The 25,525-nt window shown below is 40.1% G+C and overlaps 2 protein-coding genes across 2 annotated transcripts; one reads left to right on the top strand and one right to left on the bottom strand.

The window, feature by feature from the left end:
* Nucleotides 1-901: 901 nt before the first annotated feature.
* LOC107187172 (glutamine--fructose-6-phosphate aminotransferase [isomerizing] 2-like) lies at nt 902-19,710 on the bottom strand. Its single transcript, XM_015575186.1, has 13 exons — nt 19,111-19,710; nt 9,553-9,660; nt 9,317-9,406; nt 8,982-9,125; nt 8,412-8,578; nt 7,751-7,892; nt 3,613-3,767; nt 3,283-3,522; nt 2,996-3,194; nt 2,657-2,901; nt 2,402-2,557; nt 2,197-2,325; nt 902-2,118 (listed from the first exon to the last, which is right to left on the bottom strand). The coding sequence occupies exons 1-13, from the start codon at nt 19,115-19,117 to the stop codon at nt 1,873-1,875; spliced, it is 2,028 nt and encodes a 675-aa protein (XP_015430672.1). The 5' UTR covers nt 19,118-19,710; the 3' UTR covers nt 902-1,872.
* A 1,536-nt stretch (nt 19,711-21,246) lies between these two features.
* LOC107187221 (cytosolic carboxypeptidase-like protein 5) lies at nt 21,247-24,398 on the top strand. Its single transcript, XM_015575256.1, has 10 exons — nt 21,247-21,418; nt 21,499-21,648; nt 21,841-22,133; nt 22,208-22,546; nt 22,633-22,904; nt 22,987-23,125; nt 23,263-23,365; nt 23,440-23,740; nt 23,807-24,014; nt 24,100-24,398. Exons 2-10 carry the CDS (start codon nt 21,534-21,536, stop codon nt 24,328-24,330), a joined length of 2,001 nt encoding a protein of 666 aa, XP_015430742.1. The 5' UTR covers nt 21,247-21,418; nt 21,499-21,533; the 3' UTR covers nt 24,331-24,398.
* Nucleotides 24,399-25,525: the final 1,127 nt, after the last annotated feature.

Raw genomic sequence — 25,525 nt, 5'->3', positions numbered from 1 at the left:
ATACCTGTCTGTCAGTGGCAGGGCTGACAGTGGTCCGAGCAGTTCGAGCGCAGCCAACCTACGCGAAATAACCCGAGAGGATTGAGGCAACGCATTTAAATACAGCGGATGGAATTATGGTCGACCACCGACGCGACGATACTGTTTTTTCCAGGACCACGTTTCACCGTTCTAATTCTCAGTTTTTGTTTGGTAATTTTGTTCCTTTTGTAGGCTTACTGTTCTTCTTCGATACCCTTCTTTTTTCTCTTAGTCTCCCTGTCGATGTCGCCTCCTCGCGAGGGCGTATTTTTCGATTCCAGTCCAAGGACATACAAATGAATTTCTACTCTGACAATTAATCGAAACGAAACAGGAAACGTGACCCGCGGCCGTGGTTAAGTTTTCCTCGCGATTAAAGATCACCGAACGGAGATGCGTACCATCCCTGGTTAGACGGGATACCGCGCACCGACTCTATTCCGCATGTCCGACATAAACACGAGATTTACTATTGGCGCATACGCCAACCAGAACTGTCGGAGTGCTTCGGGTTATCACTTCGATCGGCTTTTTGGCGCACGTCCAATTAGAACGATACACACACCGGGCATAGATCTTGGGAAATTTTAAGATGAACGATATCCTTAGAAATATAAATTTCAACTGTCTTTCTGTCGCGACATATTTTTCATGGCATATATTGTGTACGTATGCAATGAAAACTGGAAACACACTTCAAAGCAAACGTATAAATTTGATTGAAGCAACCGAATAATGAAAATCTATCGTTGGTTTGCTTAGATCTCGCGTCGTTCAGGTCCTCGTTGAGCTAGTTCGTATTCACTGAAAACAATGTATACGGTGAATTAAAGGGAAGTAGGGCTGCGTAAATTCATATGTTCATTGTTTTTTAGGTGAAGTTTGTTGTTTATATAATCTTAAATTTCAACACGATTATACATGTGTCGGTAACGAAACTCGCTTTAGTCCTTATAGTTCGTTTCTCATAGCAAAATTATAAGGGGAAAGTATCAAATTGTCACCAGTTCCTCTTAAATACTGTACAAAATACGAATATAATCCCAGAGCAACCGACGACCGTCATTTCCTGCAACGGTCACGGGATCATGTCGACCATCCCCGTATCCATAAATTATCGTTACTGTCGTTCGCTAACTCTCTATCACGAATCCAATTCGCGGTCGATTTCCTAGCTCGATTCAGATTTATGACACACGCACACGCACATACACGCACACACACACATACACTTTCCACAGGAATACATATATGTAAAATCTCGTGATTACGATACATAACGATCTTCTCTCTACCCATAGTCTTCGTCAATTCCGTCAAAGAAGCGGAATTGTAATTAGTCTGTAACCAGGAGGAAAAAGCAATCTCGTTGTTGTTCTGCTCCTATCGATCTGATATGAATACGAACAATTTATAAATGCACCGGAATCGTTTCCCTGGGAGCTCCATCGATCCGTTCGCGGGACAAGGAACGTTTTTTTCGTTGATACTAATCGTCTACTAACAAGATTAGATATAAAGATGGTCCAAACGATTAATTCTAAGAACTGCATAATACACACGTACGAACCTAACAAATATTCGCTTCTCTGTTCGTACCCTAATACAAGTATGGATCCTATAACCGCTAAGTACACTAAGAAACGCATCAATCCGTGATCTGATATTACACAATGCTCCCGTTATTACATCACGTCCCTGTAAATCATCATCCATCTAATTTATGGTAAAACATAGAAATACAATCTCTCTTATAGTAATCGGATTTTCGATCCGTGAATTCGATTATGGACAAATGGGCAATGCGGTATGTTTGAAATAAGATACCTGGTGGTCCGAGAACATCGAGTCTCACTCGACCGTCACCGATTTCGCAAGATTCCTGGGACAATCGACGTTGCAACCGCGTAGGACCGCGATATGGAAGGACAACAATTGCATTGGAATGACTGTGAGAACTCCTTGTAGACAATCGACCGTCTTGGGGACCTCGAGGACTTTGTCAGCGTACATCTTTGTCTCGTCGTCACCTTCCTCACAGATGAGGATTGGTTTACCATCACGGGCCGTTACTTGTGCCAATGCGTTCATGCATTTCTACGGACGAACGATAACATTAAGATATCTGGTCCCATTAAAAAGAAAAGCTAAGCATTTCTTGGTAATTATACTGACCGCGTAAACCGGATCCCTCATGACAATCATTATTACGGGCATTGAGTCGTCGACGAGTGCCAGAGGACCGTGTTTCAGTTCACCGGCCATGATGCCCTCGCTGTGCATGTAAGTCAACTCTTTGACTTTCTGCGAACAGATATTTATTTTATGTTTACGTGGCCATAGTTATAAAAAATTGTACGATATTGTAAAGGAGACTTACCAGAGCACCTTCCATACAAGTCGCGAAATTGTATCCCCGGCCCATAATCAATAAAGATTTGTGCTGGAACAGAGACTTGGCCAGCTCCTTCACCTTGTCGTCAAGCTGCAGAACCTGGCGGATCAGATTGTCCAAATTCTTCAGTCCCTCGATGATCTATCGTAACAATAAACGACAACATATTTATATCGATTAGTTTCTCCACAGTCGCAACTTTCGTTACAAAAAATTTATCCACTTTAAGTATCGCCGTACCTCGTGGCGTCTGTTGCCAAGGGAAATTCTGTCCTCGCTCATAACCAGAGCGAACATCACAAGAGAAATGAACTGTGAGGTGTAAGCCTTCGTACTGGCCACACCGATCTCTGGACCAGCGTTTATGTGAACGCCACAATGGGACTCGCGACAAATGCTACTCCCCACGGTGTTGGTGACACCAACGATCAGAGCTCCACGGCCTTTGCAGTAACGCAAAGCCATCAGAGTGTCTGCTGTTTCACCTGTGAAAAAAAAGGAGCAGAATGAAAAACAAAAGAATCAATAGAGAAAGTAAGTTCAATATACGCAGAAACTACTGTATTATATTAAACCTACCAGACTGAGAGATGAAGAAGCATACATCATCCCTGAACACTGGAGTATTTCTATCCAAGAAATCGGAGGCCAGCTCGACCATAACTGGTAGCTCGGTCAATTCCTCCAGCAGTTGTCTGGTAGCAACGGCGGAATGGTAGCTGGTACCACAACCGATCAGCATCAAACGTCTGCACCTCTTGATCTCTGGAATGTAGTCCTACGAACAAAATCATCAGGTTCATCGCGTCACAACGATCGCAATGCATCATCTGTTCGTCATTCGATTAAGATTTTTTGGAAGTTACCTTGATACCTCCCAGGGTGACCGAGTTATCCCTGAAGTTCAGACGTCCCCTCATGGTGTTCACCACCGACTCAGGTTGTTCGAAGATTTCCTTCTGCATGAAATACTCGTAGTTGCCTTTCATGATCTGCTGGATTTCGATCTTCAGGGTGGTGATCTCTCTGGCATGGGGATCGTCCATGCAACGACGAAGACGGTGGATGCTGAGGGCGCCATCTTTAACTGCGGCCACATCGTCATCCTGGAAGGAAAAAGAAAAAGATAAATATCAAGTCCACTGAATGTTGAACACATTTCGTTTGTCAGTGATAAACACAGTTTGGGGCTTTACCTCCAAGAATATCACACGGTTCGTGTGCTCGATCACAGCGCTGGCATCAGAGGCGAAGAAATACTCGACCTCTTTGTCTTCGAGAGGCTGGAACTCGGATGTGCTCTCGCTACGAGGTATCACCGGAAGTTCGGTACGTCCATGGGGTCGATGATCTGTCGAAACGCACAGGTTGATTCTTCCACAGATGACACCAGTGACCCCGTCAACGTTTCACAGCAGTTATATGCATAATTACAAATCCAATACGATCGAAAAGGAATTCGATCTCAAGAATCAATCGTCTTATTACGTGTGTAACATATAAATTTATGTACAAAAAAATAAAGGCTCTTTGGGCAAGAGGCGTAGCCAGTACACCAGAACAGAAACATCTTGTTATTTCTGTATTTTCGTAAGCCCCAACACCAAATTATTAGACCGAAATGTGACTAGGAGACTGCGGATATTTACGGAAATTCATCGATCTTTTTTATTGTCGTCGAATCGAATAGAAATAGATAGATAAACATTTCTGAACTTAACGGTTTCTATGTTGGTTACAACTTCGTGGATCGTAAAAGCAATCAATCCGCAGTCTAGGAGTAATTAATATACATATACTCGTGGGTAAGTTCACGTTAAACAGCAACGTCGTTAATCATCCCGAGGACCTTGCGTACTAGAATTAACTGTAATGTTAATAATAATAGGATATCTACGTCAACAATTTTCACGACCGTGATAGTAACAGCAACGAAGCGATCAATGTTTCGTTCGTCTATTAACCGTCTGTATTCACAAATTTGATATATTTATTCGGCTTAAATTTATTCGATTAATAGATTAACGGACATAATGTAATGACCTCGTTAAAATAGGCGAGTGGCATTAAAAAGGCTTTGGGGACGTTCAACGGAAGTCGAAGTACCCTCCCGTGCGGAAAGAGATACGCCTGTTCCGAAAACAAAGTGACGGACAGAAGGCCTGTCCGGTAGACAGTGTTACAATTATATGCAGATCTCGCGATTCCCTGTGTCCTTACCGAAACAAGATGGCGCTCAAGATTGTACATACGTACTGAAAGCTTGGCGATAGCAGACCAACGCACACCCCTTCCTTTAAAGTCCATCCAGTCCAGAAAGAAGCGATCGTGCGCGAAATGCGATCAGAAAAAGACAGGCCGTAAAGCAGACGGAAGCGTATATATGTATGAACGTAAAAATATTACCTTTTGTCGGCGCTTCAACTTCTGCTCAAATTTCGATGCGATTGGGAAGGGGGGGGGAGAGACGAGAAAGAAAACAAAACGATTAGCAAAAACAGGTAACGGAAAATAACAACGTTCTTGTGTGCCGGTAAACAAACAATACATATTCGGGAACGAAAACATGGCGTGCCGCAACTGTGGCCGGAAGAACAATGGCAGAAAGTTGGTCGATCTTGGACTTTGGTATCGACGAAAGGAAACGTTAAAAAAACATCATACGACAGGTAATAACACATCATCATGAACAGAGTTTACAGATTTCCCTTCGATTCCCTCTTCTTTAATAATCTGGAAATCATTGACAACAGCAGTTAACTGATAAAGAGTACCATTTTCTTGGGCAGTAATTCAAGAACTCACAGTACGGCTATATGTATCTCCACTGGGTTGTCAAGGATTTCAATAAATTATTACGTGCAATTTCCAAGAATAATTTATTCAATGTAATTCTTGTGAAATCCAAAACCGACACCACTTTCAATCATTGTCCTTCGATATGCGTGACGAGTTCGCGAAAATGTACTTGGAACATTCTGCGCTTGTCCTTTATTACTGGAATTATGTCAAGTTTTCGTGTCACATTTTCCCGAACTTTATTCGCCGTTACAATCACAAAGCTTCAACCGAGTATGTGGTGGACAAAACTTAAAACAATTTGAACAATCCGAAGTGAGTCTGATTCTTCGACCGTCTTGTCTATGTGTACACTTTCTGATGAATAAGTACGGTTTATCATGTTTCGAGACGATTACAAGTATGATTGTACATATTACGACACATCTTTCGTATAAATAATCGGTAGAACTATTCAAAAGCGTGGGACCAGATATAATAAACACGTAAAGAGAAAGCAACTTGTTAAACACTCACGTCGTTTAACGAGGTCTTTCTGAATAAATATTAAATTGTTTATAAAATGAAATTAGTAGGTATATGAAGTTTGAGTGATTTCGAGAAAAACATCTTGGACTACTCTTTTTTTCGTGATATTTTTTTCTAAAGACTTCTAGATCACTATGGCGGCAACTATTTTACTTTCGAGTGACCTAAGAATAATTATTAACAGTCATAAGAAACGTATTATGAAATATGAGATCGTTGCTTAATATTACTGGGACGAAAAAAGACAATTATTTAGCAGGTCCCACACGTTTGACCAATGGTGTACTGTAAACCGAATCGTGTGAACAAGAAAAAGCCAATGTTACTTTGTTACATTGTTACGAACAGAAACTGAAAGACAGTAATTTAGAAAAGGCCAGACAGACGCTTAGTAGTACAAGAAAGAAAACTTCTTGCGACATATCGAACGATTCGAAACACATATCGCAATTACAAAGCGGAATTGTTCTTTGCATGCGTTTCTCGAACACTGGACCTTCCGTGAAGCAAACAATACAAACTTCGTACTTTCAATGAAATTATTATTATTAAAGACATCGTATTTACATTAATGACGCGTTTGACGAAGAAAAAGTCCAGTCCTCGAGGAGAAAAAAAAATGTAAGAGTAGTGTAGAGTAGTGTATATATGTACCTTTGTTTACGCGTGGATTGTCATCTGACGAGACGAAAAGTTGAAGAAGAACAAAACCGGAAGGTGTTCATGCAAAAGAAACATCATGTAGTATCCATTCAAGACTGTATCACCAAAAGAGAGCTCTCATGCAACGTATGTTCATCGACGGTTCCAAGGGAATAAACGACAAATGTATGTAACTTAAACTATACGGGACAGCACTGTTTTACGAAAAGAAAGAAGAGGATGATACACATATCACTGGTAATTACAACATTCTCCGGGTATCACAAAACTAAAAGACTAATTGGACGACAACAGTGGTCCGATGGAAGCGATTACGATACAGAGTATAAAATATCTAACTTCCAATCGAATATCTCTCAAAAACTACTTATACTTTAGTGTAGTTCTAGCTCATTAGTAAAATACAGTTCATGAGTTATATTACTTTGGTGAGTACTTCCGGAAGTATTCAGGAAGATTAGTTACACTAGAAATGAGCTCCAACTTCAGATTCGGGGTGAATGCATGCTATTAATAACAGACAATTAGTCTTTGCGATTGACACATGAAAAACCATAAGTACACTTGCGTGGTGACGATACAGTGAATCGATGGACTCGGTAGAGCCATAAACATAGATTTCGAGCCTGCATAACGTGTATCGTGACAGCAGCGTCTCCTATTAATATTAGCTTCCTTGTTAGATTACTTTCAGACCAGACCTGATTTAAGACCTCACTGAGTAGTATCTCACTATACTGTTACCTCCAAGTACACTCTCGCACATTTCCACCAACACTGACATACCAACATCTCCATGGAAGGAGATTTTGGTAGGATCATTCAACCGTTTATCCGGAATGTGGTGTAAGTCCCCATTGTCTCGCGTTTATTTCCAACACACTTGTCCTTATTTATTAAGTGTTCCAGTAAGTGATTCACCGTTTGCATTACTTCTAAGGGAATATATTGGAAATTCAAAACGTCTAATTTTTTTCTGACTAAACTTGATGTAGTGTGACACGAACAGTATGGAACCTTAACTTCTAACAGAAACGAATACCGATTTCGTCGAAAAAATTGCGGATTACTTAGTACACACAACCACAGAAACTACATTTACACCGCATGTCTAAATAAACGGTTCAATTAACGACTCACAGTGTTATAACTGTTTCCCCGTCGCCCCTCAAACCTGGTGAAAAAGCAATACGTTCCAATGCTAGACTCGGGTGACCGGATAATATCCTTGTGATCTGTCTTAAAGTTCGACTGATTTATACCTGTCTCCTTAATACGGGATCAAATGGTTCTATCCAACACACGTCAGTCTCCATACGTCTCGGACATGGTTCACCAACTTACCTTTGCCATAGAGGATGGGCACGTGATCGGTGGCCAGTCTCGTTTTCGTTTTGATGCCGACCAGCAGCGGTGATCCTCGTCTCGTCGCCACGCACTCGCCTGGGAAGTGCTTGCTCTTGAAGCAGAGGGCGAACGCGCCTTCCTGAAATCACGATTCCTTCTTCACAATCGTTCTTAAATGTAAAACGAAACAAGTGGTTTACTAGTACTATCATTGGTGAATATATCGAGTAATGTGTATATATTGAATATAAAGTAATATTTAGTAACGAGAGGTGAGTAGACAGTTGTGAATAAAGATTTGTGAGTAGTAGTGGTAGAGTAGCGACTAGTAGAGGAGTAAATAGTGAGCACTATTTGAATTATTATTAACACACACACACACACACACACACACACACACACACACACACAATTGCCTATTAAAACATCTCCGAATAATTGGGGAAAAATGCTACATTGTTATGATATGTATATTAGCATAATGGCCATAATGCATAATTGTGGCACAAGCGTAATTGTAAATATGTAATAATTATTCACGATTTACATTTCACAGACTGGTAACTATGTATTCGGCTTTCGACTACACCGATATATTCAAACACCACGTATTTGTCTTCTCCGCCTCTGTCCCATTGTTATTCGAAGCAACGCTCACCAATTGTTGTACAACTTGTTCGACAAGTTCGCGGAACGAGTAACCCGGATGCTGTGCCCAGAGATGGTGAATGAGTTTCGCAATGACTTCCGTGTCGGTTTCACTCTCGAAGACGCAACCCCTTTGCTGAAGCAACGTCTTCACTTCCTTGTAGTTGGTCACGATACCTGCCGTGAACAATGCGGTTTTTTTTTATCGAACGAGGAACAATTCAGTCTTCCGAGGAAATTGCAGAATATTATAGTGGTTTTGATTAGATCTGTTCGGATATTATCTCGTCTTAAGAATATATTCAGATGAATCGCGAACAAGTTCCAAAGTGAAGATTCGCTTAAACAATAAGAAGGAAAATATTCGAAATTGTGCAACAGATTAACTACGAGAATATTGATTGACGTGAATTTAGCAGGATTGTACGAACGTCCGCAACGTCGTTACAGCGTCCCTGTCTCTTTGGACACTGATCTCTGTACGACCATGTTTCATCCGTCTGACAGTTTGTCAATAATTTCTGTACACAAAATTCTGACCAGTCCGATACACGGTACGTATAGCGACGTATAGCTTTACCATTGTGCACAACCACGAAAGCGTGCTCGCTGTCCGATCGTTGAGGGTGCGAATTCACTTCGGATGGGACACCGTGCGTCGCCCAACGTGTGTGAGCGATACCCACGTGACTGACCGTCTTCGATTCGAAGTCGATATTCACATCTACCGAAAAAATTCATAAATTTCAATCGAATCATCTTCATTAACATCAACAGTTGCGATATATTCATAAAATTCCAACTGAAATTCTCATGTATACGTAGATATAAGTTAATCCATTTGTACAAGGCCAGCGAGTGAACCGTTAAAGAACCGGAGAATCGATCGTGGAGAAATTGTCACAGCATGCTTACGTCGAAAGATTTCCTCCTCGAGAGCCTTGACTTTTCCCTGCTTCTTAATAATCGCGATATCCTTGCCATCGGCGGTATCAAGGGCGACACCTGGAATCGAACAGAAATGCCTCTAAGTGACTCTGTTGTTGTTCTCGTATTTTTCCCATGAATCTCATTCGCACTTTCTATTCCAGTCTCTTCGCGCGAACCGTCGTGTTCGTGGTAATACAGAAAAAGTTGTGAATTATCCTTACCAGCCGAATCGTATCCACGATACTCCAACCTCTTCAGTCCACCGACCAAAAGCTCTAGAATCTCCTTCCTGCTCTTCGGCGTCAGGTAATTCAGGTACGCGAAGATTCCTGCAAAAACAAACATTCAAACACGTCGTTAAACGGTCCATGTGATTACGCCGATCGAATCGAACATCTCGATACCTCCGTCCATTCCGTTACTCTCTATATGTATACGTTCCGAAATGTTCAGCTCGAAAGCTAGGACAGGCATCGAACCTCTTTTCAACGGTCTATTAATTACCCTTTCCACCCTTCCCTCCCCCATCCTTTACCAGAACGGATAATGCAGAAAGAAACAGACCTTCGATGCATTAACCGATACGGGATTTTTCTATTCCCGCCCCGCGGCTTTTTCCGCGGCTTTTTCCGCGGCAAGCTCGCCACGCCAAGGTCGACGGTAAAACGCGGAAACAAGTCGATTTATCGACACGCCGTGACGCTCTTGCCTCTAACACGTCTTGCCCTCTAACCGACCCAAGATATACGCACTGTACATATGTATGTACATGTATTCGATGAAGTTACTATATTCGATCGTTTTGATATCCCCTATTTCAGCTTCGTGAATATAATCTATACATGAATAGATTTTAGAAGAAATTATTTAAAGTTATATTGTGAGTGTATTTGAAAGTTAGATTTTTTTCGAAAACGAAGCAGCCTCGTATGAAACAAAAAATGTATTCTTCCTTTTTGACTTTTCAATTTCTCTTTTTGTTCTTTTAAAGTCGTCGCCCGTGAACGAATCCACACACGTTCCCTCGAGAGACAGGTAATTCGCGACGCACGCGGCCAGCGGCCAGGTGAAAGGGAAAGCGCGCGCGGGCGAACGAGCTTGTCTGAATCGGACGAAACCGGCTCGTTCGAACCAGAGTTGGGCAGAATTTAGGAGTGTTACCCAGAGACCTTTAACCGCTCAAGAGGGTGAAAAAAAAAAAATTTGATTTTTTTTTTATTGTATTTTCTTAAAGTATAATCACCTTGAAAATGTGTTCCCAAAGTGATATGCTTCGATTCATTGAAACGAGTGCTATGTACTCAGGTCCGCTTCGGAGCATTTTTGGCAAGGCAGACAGGTTTTCAGCCCCCTCTAACTTTTAGGTTTTTTGCCCGAAGTCGAGCCTATGCTCAGTTTCTATTTACTTTTTTTTTTATTGGTTCCAGAAGGGGATTCGGCCCCCAGTGATGGGAATAACGCCGTTGCTCGTGTCGCATTGCTTGTGTCGAAAAATCATTGTATGTAGTTCTTATTGACTCGAGCCTGTACTTACATGTTTGATATTGTATGAATTTCCCCCGCGGCACTGAGCCCGCGAGCAAGCGGAGCACAAGGGGCTGCGCGCGTGTAACGTTACTCTTACTTGCGTTGCTCCGCGAGCGTTTCTCGCGCGCTCGATACACCGGGGATACCGTCGTGGTGACCAAGGAGGGATATATATATAGTGTTCTTGGACGGTGGAATTCAAGAGGATCGGATTCGAGACGATGTCCTCGCCCGACCGAGGGAGAGACTTTTTAACACGCACCACTTTGGTCGAGTTTACGCGATTGTTTAACGCTCCGATTCCTGGAACTGGATGATCTACCCCGTTTAGCGAAGGACAAATATAATATCACTTTTTTAAAAAAAATCATTAGAATAATATACAATGTGTCCCAACCGTAAGTGTCGCCACAAAAATACCGGAACTTCCTTAAACTGTATAGAAAATATTTTGTTAGACAAAAATTGGACCACAGTAAATCCTCGAAGAGTGTCCGAATGCTCCTCGGCACTAACAAGGAGATATCTCCAGGTGTTACTGCAGGCTGACTTTGTAATGAAAGTTTACCCACTTGTAACTTATCTATAAATCTACAGACTATACAAATTCCACAGTACAGAGATATAATATAAAGGTTTCACGTAAAGTGTAAAGGATCTGGTACGGTACCGGCACAGAAACATTGACCACAGACATTCAAACAGATTTGATAAACGCACGTAACCAGTAGGTATTTTAACGACGATAATCACTTGACGACGATCTTCTGAATGTCCCGCACAGGTGATCGTCTCGAGAAACGCGATCCTCGGCTTCTCTATTTGTCGTGTCTAGTAAGTACATTTGTAGCTTCCCTTAACCCTTTCAGACCTGAATTTTCTTTTAAGAGTGGACAAAATATTCGATTACACTATTTAACTCCGTAGATTGTTTAGATTTTAGATGATGTATCGGTTAAGAAAATTTTGTTATTTTAAATTCTTAAAAGGTTTGTTATACAGTTCGAAATTCACTATTGTACCTACTAGAAACATTCACATCTCAGGTCTAAAAGGGTTAACTCGTTTAATCGAATAATGCAAACATTTCGGACAAAACGTAGTAAAGCCCCTAAGTGAAAAACTCGATTAACTGTAGGGGAATTTGGAAAAAAAATTCAAACCTACCGCCCATCGCAAGTCCCGTGGGGATGAGCAGCCGGCTGGAACCGCTGATACGTATGAAAACAGTAACTGTCGACGGCGCGGCCACGCGAACAGAACAATCGCGGGTGCGTGGTTGCGCGAACCGGAGGATTGTAATTCGATTTCGCCGAGTTAGACCTGTCGATGGACAATCGGACGAATCACGTCACCGGGTGATTCTACGATCAGACGATAACGGAATTTTCTTCGCCTAGGCGACATATCGATACGGGGGGATCGGTATCCTGTATCGGAGGTTCAGAGAAATCTCCCGGTGCACGTAAGCAATTCGGCGCGCGGGTGGGGGAGAAGAAAAATTCTGGTTAATTACGTTCAAGCACGGAAAGGATTGTTCGCAGCGATAACATTAATACCGACCGTCTTATCGCAAGGTCTCTTTTGATCGTTCGATTGCTCTGGGATCGGTTTTTAAACGGGGGTACAACGACTGCAGCTTGTGTTCCCGGTATTCGGATACGCGGATTCTTGCTTGGATGTTATCGAAACAATTCGTCGGTAAATGAGGATAACATTCGTGAATTATGGGAATTGGCATTACTTTTCTGACAAAACATTAAAATGTGTAATTCCTATGTATATGTAGAGTGATGGCAAAGTTGGAATGAGGTACCTAGAGGTTTATGGAAATGTCTTTAGTGTTTACAAGTACTATTACCGTATTCCAATAAGTAATCGACTATTCTCCTTGTTAGATAGAGTATTTACTTTGAAACAGATCAATGATCATGTACGTATTCGTCTGGTTGTCCTCCGGCCACCGTCATTTTGAAAGAGGACAAGAGGGCGGGAACATGTCTGAAATTTCAAATCCGTTACCCAGTTCATTGGAACGAATAGTAGATTATTGGTAAGCCGATTTCCTCACGAATCAAGTCCCAAACTTACTATTACAATCGGTATAAAGTATAAAGTATAAAGTATAAAGTATACTATTTACTATAATACTATTACTATAATATTTACTCTAATTTCTGTCGCAACGAAATGCAGTCGAAGCTTCCACAGATAAAACGTTGTTACGTCAACGCGACGACCTTGTCCTAGGATCCGCACTCGAGATCGCTACGTTTCTCGAGATAAACGTTCCGTCCGCTGAATGACCATCGACCGGAAATTGTCACGAATCGATCAATTGCTGCATCGATAAGGGGTAATCGCGCTAGTGAATTGTCCCGATAAGAAGGTCTGGGTTTGCGATTACGCGTTTCAATGGAAAACGTGGAACGAACGATGGTAATCTATCGATGATTTTTAACACGGAGCTAACTTTTTTTTCCACGTGATCATACGCATAAAGATTGCAAGAGGAGTAAACCACCGCCCTGTCTCGCGGAAACCGATTAGAATGTGCTCGGGACGACGTTTCGTCGAAGCAAAGCTCGAACGACTTGGAAGTCAGGGCACCACCACGTATTTCCCTGTCTCGAGCGGCTAACCTGGCCGTTCCACGCCACGACCTACTAACACGAAATCGAACGTTCAGGAAACCGTTTTCGAGGCTAACGGTATACACCTGAACGATCGTAATATCGTCTCTAACTACGGACAGAACAGTAAAAGATGACCGGATTGGGCAAATGGACAGCGATGCGAAGTGAAGTTCAGCCCTAAGAGTTAATGTGTCCTCGTTGATACACATTATCCAAAACCTTTATCGTTTGCAATATCCGATCGATCTATGTTGCATCCTCCGACAATTATCCGCTTATCGCGATACAGTACCGTATCTCCAGTTCGAAAAGAAACGGAAAAGCTCTTTCTATAATCTAGTAACTAGAGAGGGAAATCAAAGGAGCAGACAGAGAATGAACTAGAAAGCTGCCGACTGGCATCTCCCGCGTCGACGTATCTAATCCGATGAAATAAGGACAATTGTGTCCAGATAATGGTTACATATCGTTAGATTATAAAATATTACGTACATATGTTGGATGATGAGTAGCCATGAACCTTGGATCATCGCATCTTCTACTTGTCCATCGACTAGACTCTATGTAGTCACTAGAGGATCGCGGAATCGCAAGTTGGTCGTTCGAAAAGAAACGAATAACAGCGAAAAAAGAGGCGAAAGGCGAACCGAAACGTCGCGTCGGGCGTAGGTCCTTTGACGCACAGGATTTCTCGTTCGACGGGTTCGCGGTTTCGGCCTTCGGGGCGGGAAATTCTTGGGAGGATATCGTCACTGCTCTTCAAATTCCGGGTGTGCGTAAACAGAAATAGACGGTAAAACGAGTCGGGAACGCGACAACTTTCGTTCCCACTTCTGGAAGAGTGGAGGGACGAGAGGATGATAAGTGAAAGGAGGATAGAATGTCCTGGGCCAGAGAACCTTTCGAAGGATCCTCTTGCAATCTTTGTCGTCCACTTGGTAGAAATTCCAACGTGAACTTTCGAAAATTCTTCGAACATCGAACAAAGGGGAAAACAAAGTCGGGGCCACATTCCTTTGGAAGCTAGTATTTGGAGAGTCAACCGTTTTAGAAAAAAAAAACTTTCAAAGTTTCGGAGTTAAGTTACTTCAAAGTATATTTATTGTTTTCTAGATCGAATTTTCTTTATATATTATGGCGAATTAGTATTCTTTTGGCCAATGAGACACGCGTGAATCGATTAACTAAATCTTTTTTGAAAAATGAAGTTAGAACAGTTAACAAGAAATCGGACGACGACGACGACGACGACTTGTTTTCGACCATTGAACGAATGTTTGCTCTGCCTCGAAAATGTTGTTTTCGATCATTGGTCACCCAATCAATTTCCAAAATTACACCACCCCGTGTCTCGATAATGTCTACCACAGCCAAACAAGAAAACCATTCACCAGAAAAGAAAAAAGAGCTCCGAACCCACAATCGGGCAATTTCCAAACAACATTCCATCAAATTACGGAAGCATACGATCCAATCGCGTGTTCTAATAGGAACAGAGAGACCGTAGAATGTTGCAATCGGCGTGACTCGAGTCGTTCACAAAGTCCATCGAAAGTTTACCGTGACGAAGCACGATGTTGTTCAGCTACCTTTTTTTTTTCCTTTCGTTTTGGTATACATACATTCATACATACGTACATACATACATACATACATACATACATACATACATACATACATACATACATACATACTCTACATCTCTAAGAGTCTACTAAACACAATCGCAGCCTAATCGAGCCGGGAGGGTTGGGTCGATTCTCCGCGAGGCGAATACGGTGAAAGTTTCCTCGTGGCGAGTACCATATACCACAAATACAAATACACATACACACAGCCAGACATTATACATACATATGTATATCTACAGGGTATCCGTCCTAACGTAAGCACCTTTAAAGTAGCTTCCTCGTTTGGCATCGTATCTATTTAGCTGGGGGCTTTTATCAATATTACCAATTTTTATTTCAATGATTAATATTTCCAAACTACTTCAATATACTTGGAAACGAATAGACACATTTTTTTACGTCACTGATGCAAGAAAAGTCGCAGGTGGCTGTCTGCATCATGAAACCGTGTACCATTTTACAGTTTTAAATAAAAACGCCTTATGATCTGGTAGGTCATTGTGTCGTATACAAATGATATTCGTTTTGACACACGCTTTCATCTGATAGAAGAAAATATATAGCATTCAGTTTAAAAAATTGTTGGTCACCCTTATTTTTCGAAGAAATAGTGCAGACACAAATAAGGTACATAAGGTACACTACATAACATGCAGATTTCTCGAGATCGTTCATCGGGACGTAAACACGGCGGGTCGTCGACCGTATATCGTGTACATACACGCACCTCGATCATTCACCGGAAAAATCGTAATAGGCGCGCGTGTGTGTCCGGAAAACGTGTTCCGTGACTGGAATCGCACAATTTTTTTTTGCAAAAGAAATGATTAAGAAATTTTTTCATTTTTGAAATCAATGAAGCGAGAAAATTGACAAAGTATAACATAGCGGTATAACATTCCTACACTATTTCTTCCCAAATGAAATCTTAAACGATAATGAGAAAATCTTTCTATTGCATTCCGATATTTGTGAATTAATCTCCGTGAACGTAAATTTCCATGAATGTCGATGATTCCGCGACACAGACGGTGGTTTTCCTTTCGACTCGTGATCTAACCGATATTCGATTATGATCGACGAGCAATCGATGGAATTCCAGGCTACGTATAATTAAACTGTGATTGAAGTGAAAGCTGACGATATCGAAGAAAATCCGAATAAAATAAGGACAGCAACGAACTTATCTCGACGATCATTACACACAGGTGTCGGTGTCTGTCACTTACGATTTCATCGAATTACGGATCACGATGCACACGTACATATTTACCCGTGAAATTCCTCCTGGCGCGCCGGATAGCAATGTTCTTGGTATTTGTTTTTTTTGCAACTTATTCAAGACGTTCAGCCATTATCGCATCCTGGTCTTTTTTTCTTCTCAATCGAGAAAATGTTTAGCTTGTTCGCAAGAACATTGTCACGTTGGAAAAAGGGAACGTAAACATGTTTAATTCACGATTAAAACGCCCGATTCGAACAATTTCCTCTCGAATACAGGATTTTCTTAATCTTCCATTCAATTTTTCTGCAATTCGGCAATAATCTTTCTGTTCACGGGGAATCACACACCGTCTCGATCCCGTGATTACACGATCTTGAATCACGTCGCTGGACCGGTGTGTCTATCCGGTGAGGAGAATGTCACAGGCACGTCGAATTCCCTTTCTTCGAATTCAAAACAAGTCGCCGCCTGCAAAAGAGGGGACGGACTTTCGCCGCTCGGGAAACGATCAAAAACAACTGTATCACATACACGAGAGTGGTGACTTTCCCTACAATGTGTGTGTGGGCACCAACCAATTCGAGGGTGGATTCCGCGCGGATCCGAACGTCGTTCGCAGGAAGTGAATTCCGATCTCGCCCAAGCATTCACTCGTTAGAAGGAAGGGGCCGAAAGAAAAAAAAGAGTATGATTAAGAAGATGCTGTGTAATGGGCACGGCGCTGAGAGATTCCAATTAGCCACATTGTTGCGCAGATGGAAGATGAGATGGAAATGAAGTCTTTAGTCAAAGATCCTTTGTAATGGAAATGGAGTAGAACGTTCGTTATTGGAATGTTATAGTGCCTCTTTATGATGGACTATGTATGTATGTAGTTTACATTTGAATATACTTCTTCGCTGTACTTGACTATGCGAGACTAGACGTGACTATACGTCACAGAACTTGACTATATGTGTATGTACCTGACAGTATGTACTTGACTAAATTTATTATGGCTGACCATAAAATTCATTCTCAATACTGTCCAACAATGCCTGACTATATTTCACTATTCTTGTCCTACACCTTTGATTACACCTGACTACACTTTATTATGTTTGTCTATGCTTATCTACACCTTACTGTACTTGACTATTCCTAGCTCCGTCCAACTGTGTCGAGTGATATCTAGCCTAATTATACCTAACTGTGTACTAGAAAACATTCTATTGTGGTACAGTACACGAAGGTACATTTTAATTGCCGATTTATCTGACATTCGCTCGAAAAATCCCAAAACCTGAATTCCGATTGCATTTATGGTAGCTTAATTGCGGATCCACGTAGTTCCGTGAAAGGAACAAACATTGATACTCGGCAAGCCTGGCAAAGAAAGTGAAAAATGCGACCATCCATTTCTTCTCCTGCGAACGACTACAGATGCAACGTGTCACCGTTGCTGTGTCGCGATATACATACATACATATATGTATGTATTATCAGAGAATCCACCGGAATTCAATTTCTTATCAGATATAATACTGTGTACCCGTCAAAAGCTTCACTGACTGTGTTTACTTTGGTCCTTCCTTTACGCGTCGCGCTTTTTATCACCAAACGCAATGCTCCGTTTAACGAAAACCCGCGTCACTCATTTTCTTCTAACATTTGTGTCTAATGAACCGGACATGGTCGACCGTGACGTTGTTATCGCTCCCTCCCACTGCTCCTTTATTGGAATTAAAATTTCGGCCGTGGCGTCAATCGTTCCACCGAACGACGAGATAGATTGGATTTCATCGGTTAATATTCATGAATAAATTACGCGGTCACGTTATAGAGAAACAAATTACCGGAATATCTGATCGGATAGGAGGTTATAGAGAAAGTTCCCCGCAACGGAATCGCTTTTTAATGAAAACAAATACACGAGTACTCACGGGTACCGTATTCCGCCACGCAATAATATCCCGTTAATGTTATCCGATTTCGTTCGAATTGTCGTTAACCCCGATCCACAGAAAACATTTCGTTAAAAAAAAAAAAATAATGATAACATTAATGCACGATCATTAATATTAGTAACATCGGATAATAACTCTCTCCCTCTCTTTCTCTTCTGCTTCGTTTCGTAACATTTGTGTACTAATTTCTAGAGTTAAATGTTAATTACAAGCCCACTTTTTCTCTCAAACTTTATTGTCGAGCATTTTGTGAATGCATACATTACAATTTTCCCAAAACAATACGAAACAAACGATCCTATTGGAAATGGAGTAGCAAAATAAATACAGGAAAATCACTTATGACGAGATAAGATAGCAATACGAATAATCACGTAAGAAACGGTCATGTTTAAATAACACGTATGTAAATTATTCGATGATAATTAGCGCGTTAAGACGAGCCTGAATTTCGCGAGCACCAGGGACCTTTAAATACATGTGTGGTACAACAGTAAACGTCATTCGATTCGTACAACCATGCGCGACTACACTACTATTAAACATACCAGATGTTCGGATCGAACTACGACGACGAACGAAAGAATCGTGCCGGGCAGCCAGCGTGAGCGATTGAAAAGTTCGCAGGCGGGCTGTCAGAACGAACCCACGATTTCAACGGAGAATTCAAGAGACGCACGCACACTTTCTCCTTCGTATATTCTCTCTCTCTCTCTCGAATATAATCGAAAGTGTCTCTTCGATGATTTTAAATTGAAAAGTTTGCAAACAATTTCGTCACTGGGTGTGACTAGACAAATTTTTTGTTACTCACCGCACATGTTGCCTCAAGCGTCGAGTACCCGCCACGTAAGTAACTGAGTGGGAGCGGTACGTGAAAATCGGTTCGAATGTCACTTGGTGGTCCTCGCGGATTTATACGACGCTGCTCTCTGGGTCACTGCGGAACACAATCTGAGCTACACGACACCGTGCTCGTGGCTCTTATGATAGGTGAATTCGCATGGGTGTGGGTACGATCCACATCGTCTGGCGGCGGCTTGTGTGTACGTGTACGCGTGACGATCGAGCCGAACCGTTGACAGTGGTAGGCCCATCGTCTCCATACGGCGACACCCTGTGTGACAAACTGAACGGTTCGACGTGTTGACGACAACAGGTGATCGACAGGACGTCGTTTTTTTCTCTTGTTGTACACGAAGAAGATACGCACGGGTGTTCGATAGAAATTACGTTTTCTCCGTAGTCACGCGTTACATCGAAGAACGAGGCATATCGAGACGAAAGATATTCGCACGAGACGTGCGACTCCGACTTGCGTAGTATTACCTACGATTATTAATTTGGCGTAACGCGATTATTGTTGATTCTGGGTATCGTTGTTTTTACTGGTTCGTTTTTTATTCTGTTAATGTCGTAAACTGGAAGGATTAAATGTGTTCCAAGGTGGATCAAGATGCACCGAAATGTTTGACATCGACTCTCGTAGACTTAATTCTTATCCACACTGTCAGACAACGAGGAGGGCGCTAGCTGCTGATGAAGTTTCGTACACAGCGATCAGAATCAACGTCCATACCATGTCGCAAGTCGAGAGTCGCCGATAAAAATGGGAATTACTCTCTTAGGTTGTGATATTTAATGGCGTATAATGTATTTTCAAACATAAAGAAACCTGTACAATTAATTTTCTTAATGCTGTCAATTGTTTGTTGAATTCCCTTGAATCGATACAGTACATTTTTTAATTACCGTCTCATTTTGGAAAGCATTCTTAACGCCATCTGCGGTGAACTGCCGAGTTATGTTTAATTTTTTATTAAAACGTCTGTTAGCTAAATAGTGCCTTTTTTATTAGCTAAACGCCGCCACTCGGTACTGCGCCTAAGGTTAAATCGATACCACAAAGGTATCGATACTTTTACTCATATGTAAGTCTAGAGATGGCGTGAACTGCTACTTGTGAATCACTCGTGATTCGATCACGTTCGTTCTCAATCACGGTAATTTTTCACAGTGATTCGTGATTTCTCGTGATCGTTTCTGATTGGTGGAGAAACCTAACAGTTCTTTACACGCGACACATAATCTGTATATTTTATATTTAACGTTAACGACATCAAAACAAAAATTCGAGTTATATCGTATAAAGTGAAAGAATAATTAGAAACAATGTTTCGCATTTGAAAAATCGCAATCACGGTCGTGAATGAAGTTAAATCACGATCGTGATCGTGATTCGGCGATCACTGTGATAAATCACCGCTAGTGATTTTGCACGCCATCTCTAATGACGACGCATGGATTGGACATTTCTGTTCGCGCCTTAGAATTCAATGGGCTTTGGGCTTAGACGAGCACGTAATAATCAGAGTATCGTGCCAAATTATGCCTACTCTAATAATTCTTAATAGAAAGCGCGCCTATATATTCATCGTGTGGCACAGTTTTTATTTCAAATAGTATTACATCGTATCAAAGTGCGATAGCTCGTCGTGAACTTAAACAACTGGTCAAACATAAGTTTGACGTTCGCTGTTATCTTAAAAACACCCGATAATTTTCGTGCAACCCAGGTATAAATATAATTTGCGACAAAAAATGTTAAAAGACAAAAACTATACAACTTACATAACAATCGAATTTAGGTCTAGCATGAAAATGTAACATTTCGAAAATTTAAGCGTTTCGTGGAAGTTTCGATCGGATCGACATTGTAACACAGGCTGATGTTAAAATTCTATTAATATTGTTGGAAATATATTCAGAAGAGATTTGAAACAGCTGACAAATGGTGCCACTCGTGATTCTGTCATAATCGCTGATCGGTCGGGTACTTATACGAATAGCTATGACGAGCTCGCAAACATGTTTGCGTTAATCGTAACAATGGTGCTAGTGAAAATATTGGAAGGACAGAGCTTGTTGTGTATTATTTGAGCGAGAGATTCACAATAGAAATACGTTCGGCTTGTTTCTAAGGCGCGTTGATTAATTTCGTAGCGTGAACCACAGACTAGCGATCGAGATCGTCTCGGTTTCAAGATAACTGTCAAACCATGACCCTTTTAATATGAGAGTAACGCTACGAACGGGGAAAATTGAGCTTGATATCGGAGAAAGTGAGAACACGATTAATACGAATTTTCCTACTTTGAAAACGATCATGTACGTTCGACACGCGTAAAACATTTCATACCAGTATTTTGCAGAGAACTTTGTAACCTTTGACACACCATGGCGAATACAGCCGATCCTATCATTTGCGGAGGCTTTGTATTTTACAACAACTTCGATTCAGCGAATCTAGCCAGGGTTGAACAGGTCCAAGCACCAGAACCATCTGAAAAGGGTAATTTCGTATTCTTCCCTTGACCTATATTTGTCATGTAGATACTGCATGTTTATTTAGATTCACATTTTCAAGAATAGTTTTACTGCAATATTTATATCATGCTCCTTACATTGACTTATATATTGCAAACATATAAAATTCGTAATTTAACATCACAGAATTAATAATGTAATATTTCATTGTCCTTAGATGCGAATGAGACAGAAAATAAATCCTGTAAAAGTTCCACCTCAGAAGACTCTGTGGAGTATGAATTCAACATATGGACGAAACATGATTGTCACGGCACACAATTTCAAAATGGCAATAGAACATGGTTTTATTTTGGCTTCAAAGCCAATGTCCCAAGAATATATGTGAAGTTTAATATAATTAATTTAAATAAACAACTGAAAATGTTCAGCCAGGGGATGTGCCCAGTATTTAAAGTCATACCTGGTCATCTGCATTGGGAACGAATTCGTGAAAGACCTACATATAGCGTAAATTTTAATGTAATTTAATGATCAACTCTCTCTTGTTGTTGTGAAAATATTACAAACTTTTGATATTTTAGGTGGATCAGAAAGGCAGTGATTTTACATTGTCATTCCTTTACTGTACTCCTGAAAATACTAAAGCCACTACATATTTGGCATTTACTTATCCTTTCTCTTACACTGATCTTCAAAATTATTTAAGAAGAGTCGAAGCTAGAGTAACAAAAAGAACCATAACATGTACAGATGATGTTTACTATCATAGAGAATGTGCAATAAAATCTCTGGAAGGACGAAGATTAGACATCATTACAATCAGTTCATTTCATAATATATCAACAGAGAGAGAAGATAGACTGATCGACATGTTTCCTGAGAAACACGAAGACAGACCCTTCAAATTTTGGAATAAAAAAGTATACAGATCGATATATTCAAAGTTTTGGTAAAAACTAAATTATTAAAACCAGAATGTTCTTTGAATGAAGATAAATTTTTTTAGGTAATTTTCGTTAGTGCAAGGGTCCATCCAGGAGAAACACCTTCAAGCTTCGTTTTCAATGGTTTTCTTAATTTTCTTGTGAATCGTGAAGACCCTATGGCAATCAACCTCCGCCGCCTATATGTGTTCAAGTTGATACCAATGCTCAATCCTGATGGTGTGGCTAGAGGTCACTATAGAATGGACACCAGGGGTGTTAATCTTAATAGAGTATACCTCAATCCTTCTATAAAAGAACACCCAACGATATATGCTGCAAGAAATTTAATAAGGTAATAAATAATTGCCACTGTTCTTCTTATTTGTTGAATTCTTCAAAAAAAATCTAAAATTCTAAAAAAAATCATTTTTAAGGTATTACCATTACACGTACCAACTGCCAAAAGAAGATGAGATTTCGAGTGTAAGCTTCGAAAATGGAGAAAACATTATTGATTCCTCTTGTGGAATTACAAGTATCGTACGTGATACAACAACTAGATTGCTACAACAGGTAATTATATATAATGGCAAAAACATGACACTCTGTGATTCTGTTTCTATGCATACCAATACTAACATGTACTAACCCAGACCTGTTCTTTTCAAAGTGGCAAATAAGTAAACACTAACCAATAATTCTAACACTAGGTAACACTTATGACATTAGATGAGAAACATCATAAAGATCAGCTGGAAATTTTTCAGGAATTCCCCTTACCCAGAGCACACAGCATGGATGATATGCCTCAGGGTATGATATTTAGAATTGTATTATTGAACGTGACACAAAAATTCTTTTATTTATTTATGCAAACTTATGTGAAGGTGGTGGAGAAGGCCTGTGTAATGGTACAGAAGAGAGTGATAATTCTGTAGAACTTAAATCAGATAAAACAATTTATTCTGCTGTTGGCATAGGACAATTACCTAAAGAAGATTCTGGATTATATTTGTACGTTGACCTTCATGGACATGCCTCGAAAAAAGGTGTTTTCATGTACGGCAACTATTTCGAGAACGCAGACGATACAATAACGTGTATGCTTCTGCCAAAATTGATGTCAATCAACAACCCAAATTTCCATTTTACCTCGTGCAATTTTACCGAGAGAAACATGTATATTATGTAAGTCCTGGAGAAAGCATTGTAGCTAAGGTTTTCTATTCCATTTAACAAGTTTTATTTATATAGAGACAAGAGGGATGGAATGTCAAGGGAAGGATCGGGACGGGTTGCTGTGTATAAATTGACTGGCCTCATTCGTAGTTACACCCTTGAATGCAACTACAATTCTGGACGCTTGGTGAACACAATGCCAGCAAGGGTTCGTGATGGCGTCAACAAAACTGTGCCTCCTATATTTGTTCCACCGAAATATACCCCAGCAGTTTATGAAGCGGTAATATATTTTGTTATCTCTTTTGTCACGAACACCTTTTATTCAATTGGATAAGTAATACTGTCATTAACTGCTGTCCTCACAGGTCGGAGCAGCATTAGGTCCTTCGATTCTGGACCTTACAAGTAATAATCCTAATAGTCGATTGCCAAATAGTCAGTATCGTTCTTTAAGGGGTGTAAAATCTTATTTAAAATTAGCGTACGTGAACAATCTTTCAACGCCATTCGGCAAGCCTCTGCATAAGGTAAATTTTGATGTCGATAATGAGAGTGAAATTTCAGCTGTTGATATAAGACAGTGTGTACTCTCTTAATTTATAATGCCACTAAATTTGTACGCTTTTGTGTATTAATTATCAAGACACATTAGTGCCTAGGTAGACTGCACTTTATTTTCCTGATAGAAAATGTGGGAGAGAGATTTTGTATACATATAAATTGTATATTATTTCATTTCAACGACATTAAGTTATACATTTGTTATTGCCGGAAAGATATACTCTTATTTTATAGTGTTGCAATATTGTGAGAAGATTTCATATTGAATTCTCGAACTTGTCAAGTATATAAATTGTTTTTAAATACGTGACTATTGTAGATCTTGTAAAATTTTTAATATATCAAACTAATGGGTCTTCCGTATACGTATGCATGACAATAATATTTGGTATATTTTTACATAAAAGTTTATGAAAAAACTGTCTACTTGTTCTTTGTAGACTTATTAGATAATTTATTCTAAATTACAAGGTGTACAAAAGACAAAGCTTAGCTGTGTTGATTGTATTAACAAAAATATATCATGCAATGTTTTTATTGCATAACTTTTTTTGCAATGCAATTTTAGTATATAATTATAAAGACTGTAAGATTTTATATCTTTTCACACTATGACTAATTGAGTATTGAATACTCACTGCTAATGCTTATACTTCTGGTAAAGAAATGTATTTGTTTCTTTATTTCTTTTAATCAGTTTTTGATGCACTACAATTTTGGTGATAATAGATAAGTGCACTTAAAGTAGCATCACATGCACTTGAAAATTGTTTCACGGTTGTGAGTGACAGTGAGAAATACACATATGTGTAATTAATAATGTCTATTTCTTTAGCGAAATGCAAAAAATAGTGGTTTAGACGATTGAACCATAAATCTCTGGATGACGGAGTGTTCTCACAAAAAGATGTGCAGATTTCCAAATCAAAGTTTCACATTGAAGTTCGTAGATATTTCACTTTATTTCGTCATTAATTAAATAAATGGTAATAATTATGGAACTTTTAAGTCTTTCATTCAATATAATAAAATGGACTGTTTTATATACTTTTTGACTGTATTAAGAGAAATATCAAGTATATGTGTCTATTACACAGAAAATTACAAATGTGTGTTGTACCATTATATAGAATTCATTGTTAAAATAAGAATACTCAATCACATCAAATAATTTATTAAAAGTCATAGCCTCGGAGTAAATACAATATTTATTACCATGCTCTTTATTAT

The sequence above is a fragment of the Dufourea novaeangliae genome, unplaced genomic scaffold, assembly GCF_001272555.1.
Source record: "Dufourea novaeangliae isolate 0120121106 unplaced genomic scaffold, ASM127255v1 scaffold99, whole genome shotgun sequence".
In the NCBI taxonomy this organism is placed as follows: domain Eukaryota; kingdom Metazoa; phylum Arthropoda; class Insecta; order Hymenoptera; family Halictidae; genus Dufourea; species Dufourea novaeangliae.
This window is presented reverse-complemented; position numbering and strand designations above follow the sequence as displayed.

What these genes read in the sequence shown, in the direction of transcription:
- LOC107187172 (XM_015575186.1), bottom strand. An exon ending in CTTGTATGGAAGGTGCTCTG is followed by an intron (nt 2,326 to 2,401) that starts GTAAGTCTCCTT and finishes ATCTGTTCGCAG; the next exon opens with AAAGTCAAAGAGTTGACTTA. An exon ending in TGAGGGATCCGGTTTACGCG is followed by an intron (nt 2,119 to 2,196) that starts GTCAGTATAATT and finishes GTTCGTCCGTAG; the next exon opens with AAATGCATGAACGCATTGGC.
- LOC107187221 (XM_015575256.1), top strand. Translation starts at nt 21,534, where the DNA reads ATGGCGAATACAGCCGATCCTATCATTTGCGGAGGCTTTGTATTTTAC. An exon ending in ACCAGAACCATCTGAAAAGG is followed by an intron (nt 21,649 to 21,840) that starts GTAATTTCGTAT and finishes CATTGTCCTTAG; the next exon opens with ATGCGAATGAGACAGAAAAT. An exon ending in GTGAAAGACCTACATATAGC is followed by an intron (nt 22,134 to 22,207) that starts GTAAATTTTAAT and finishes TTGATATTTTAG; the next exon opens with GTGGATCAGAAAGGCAGTGA.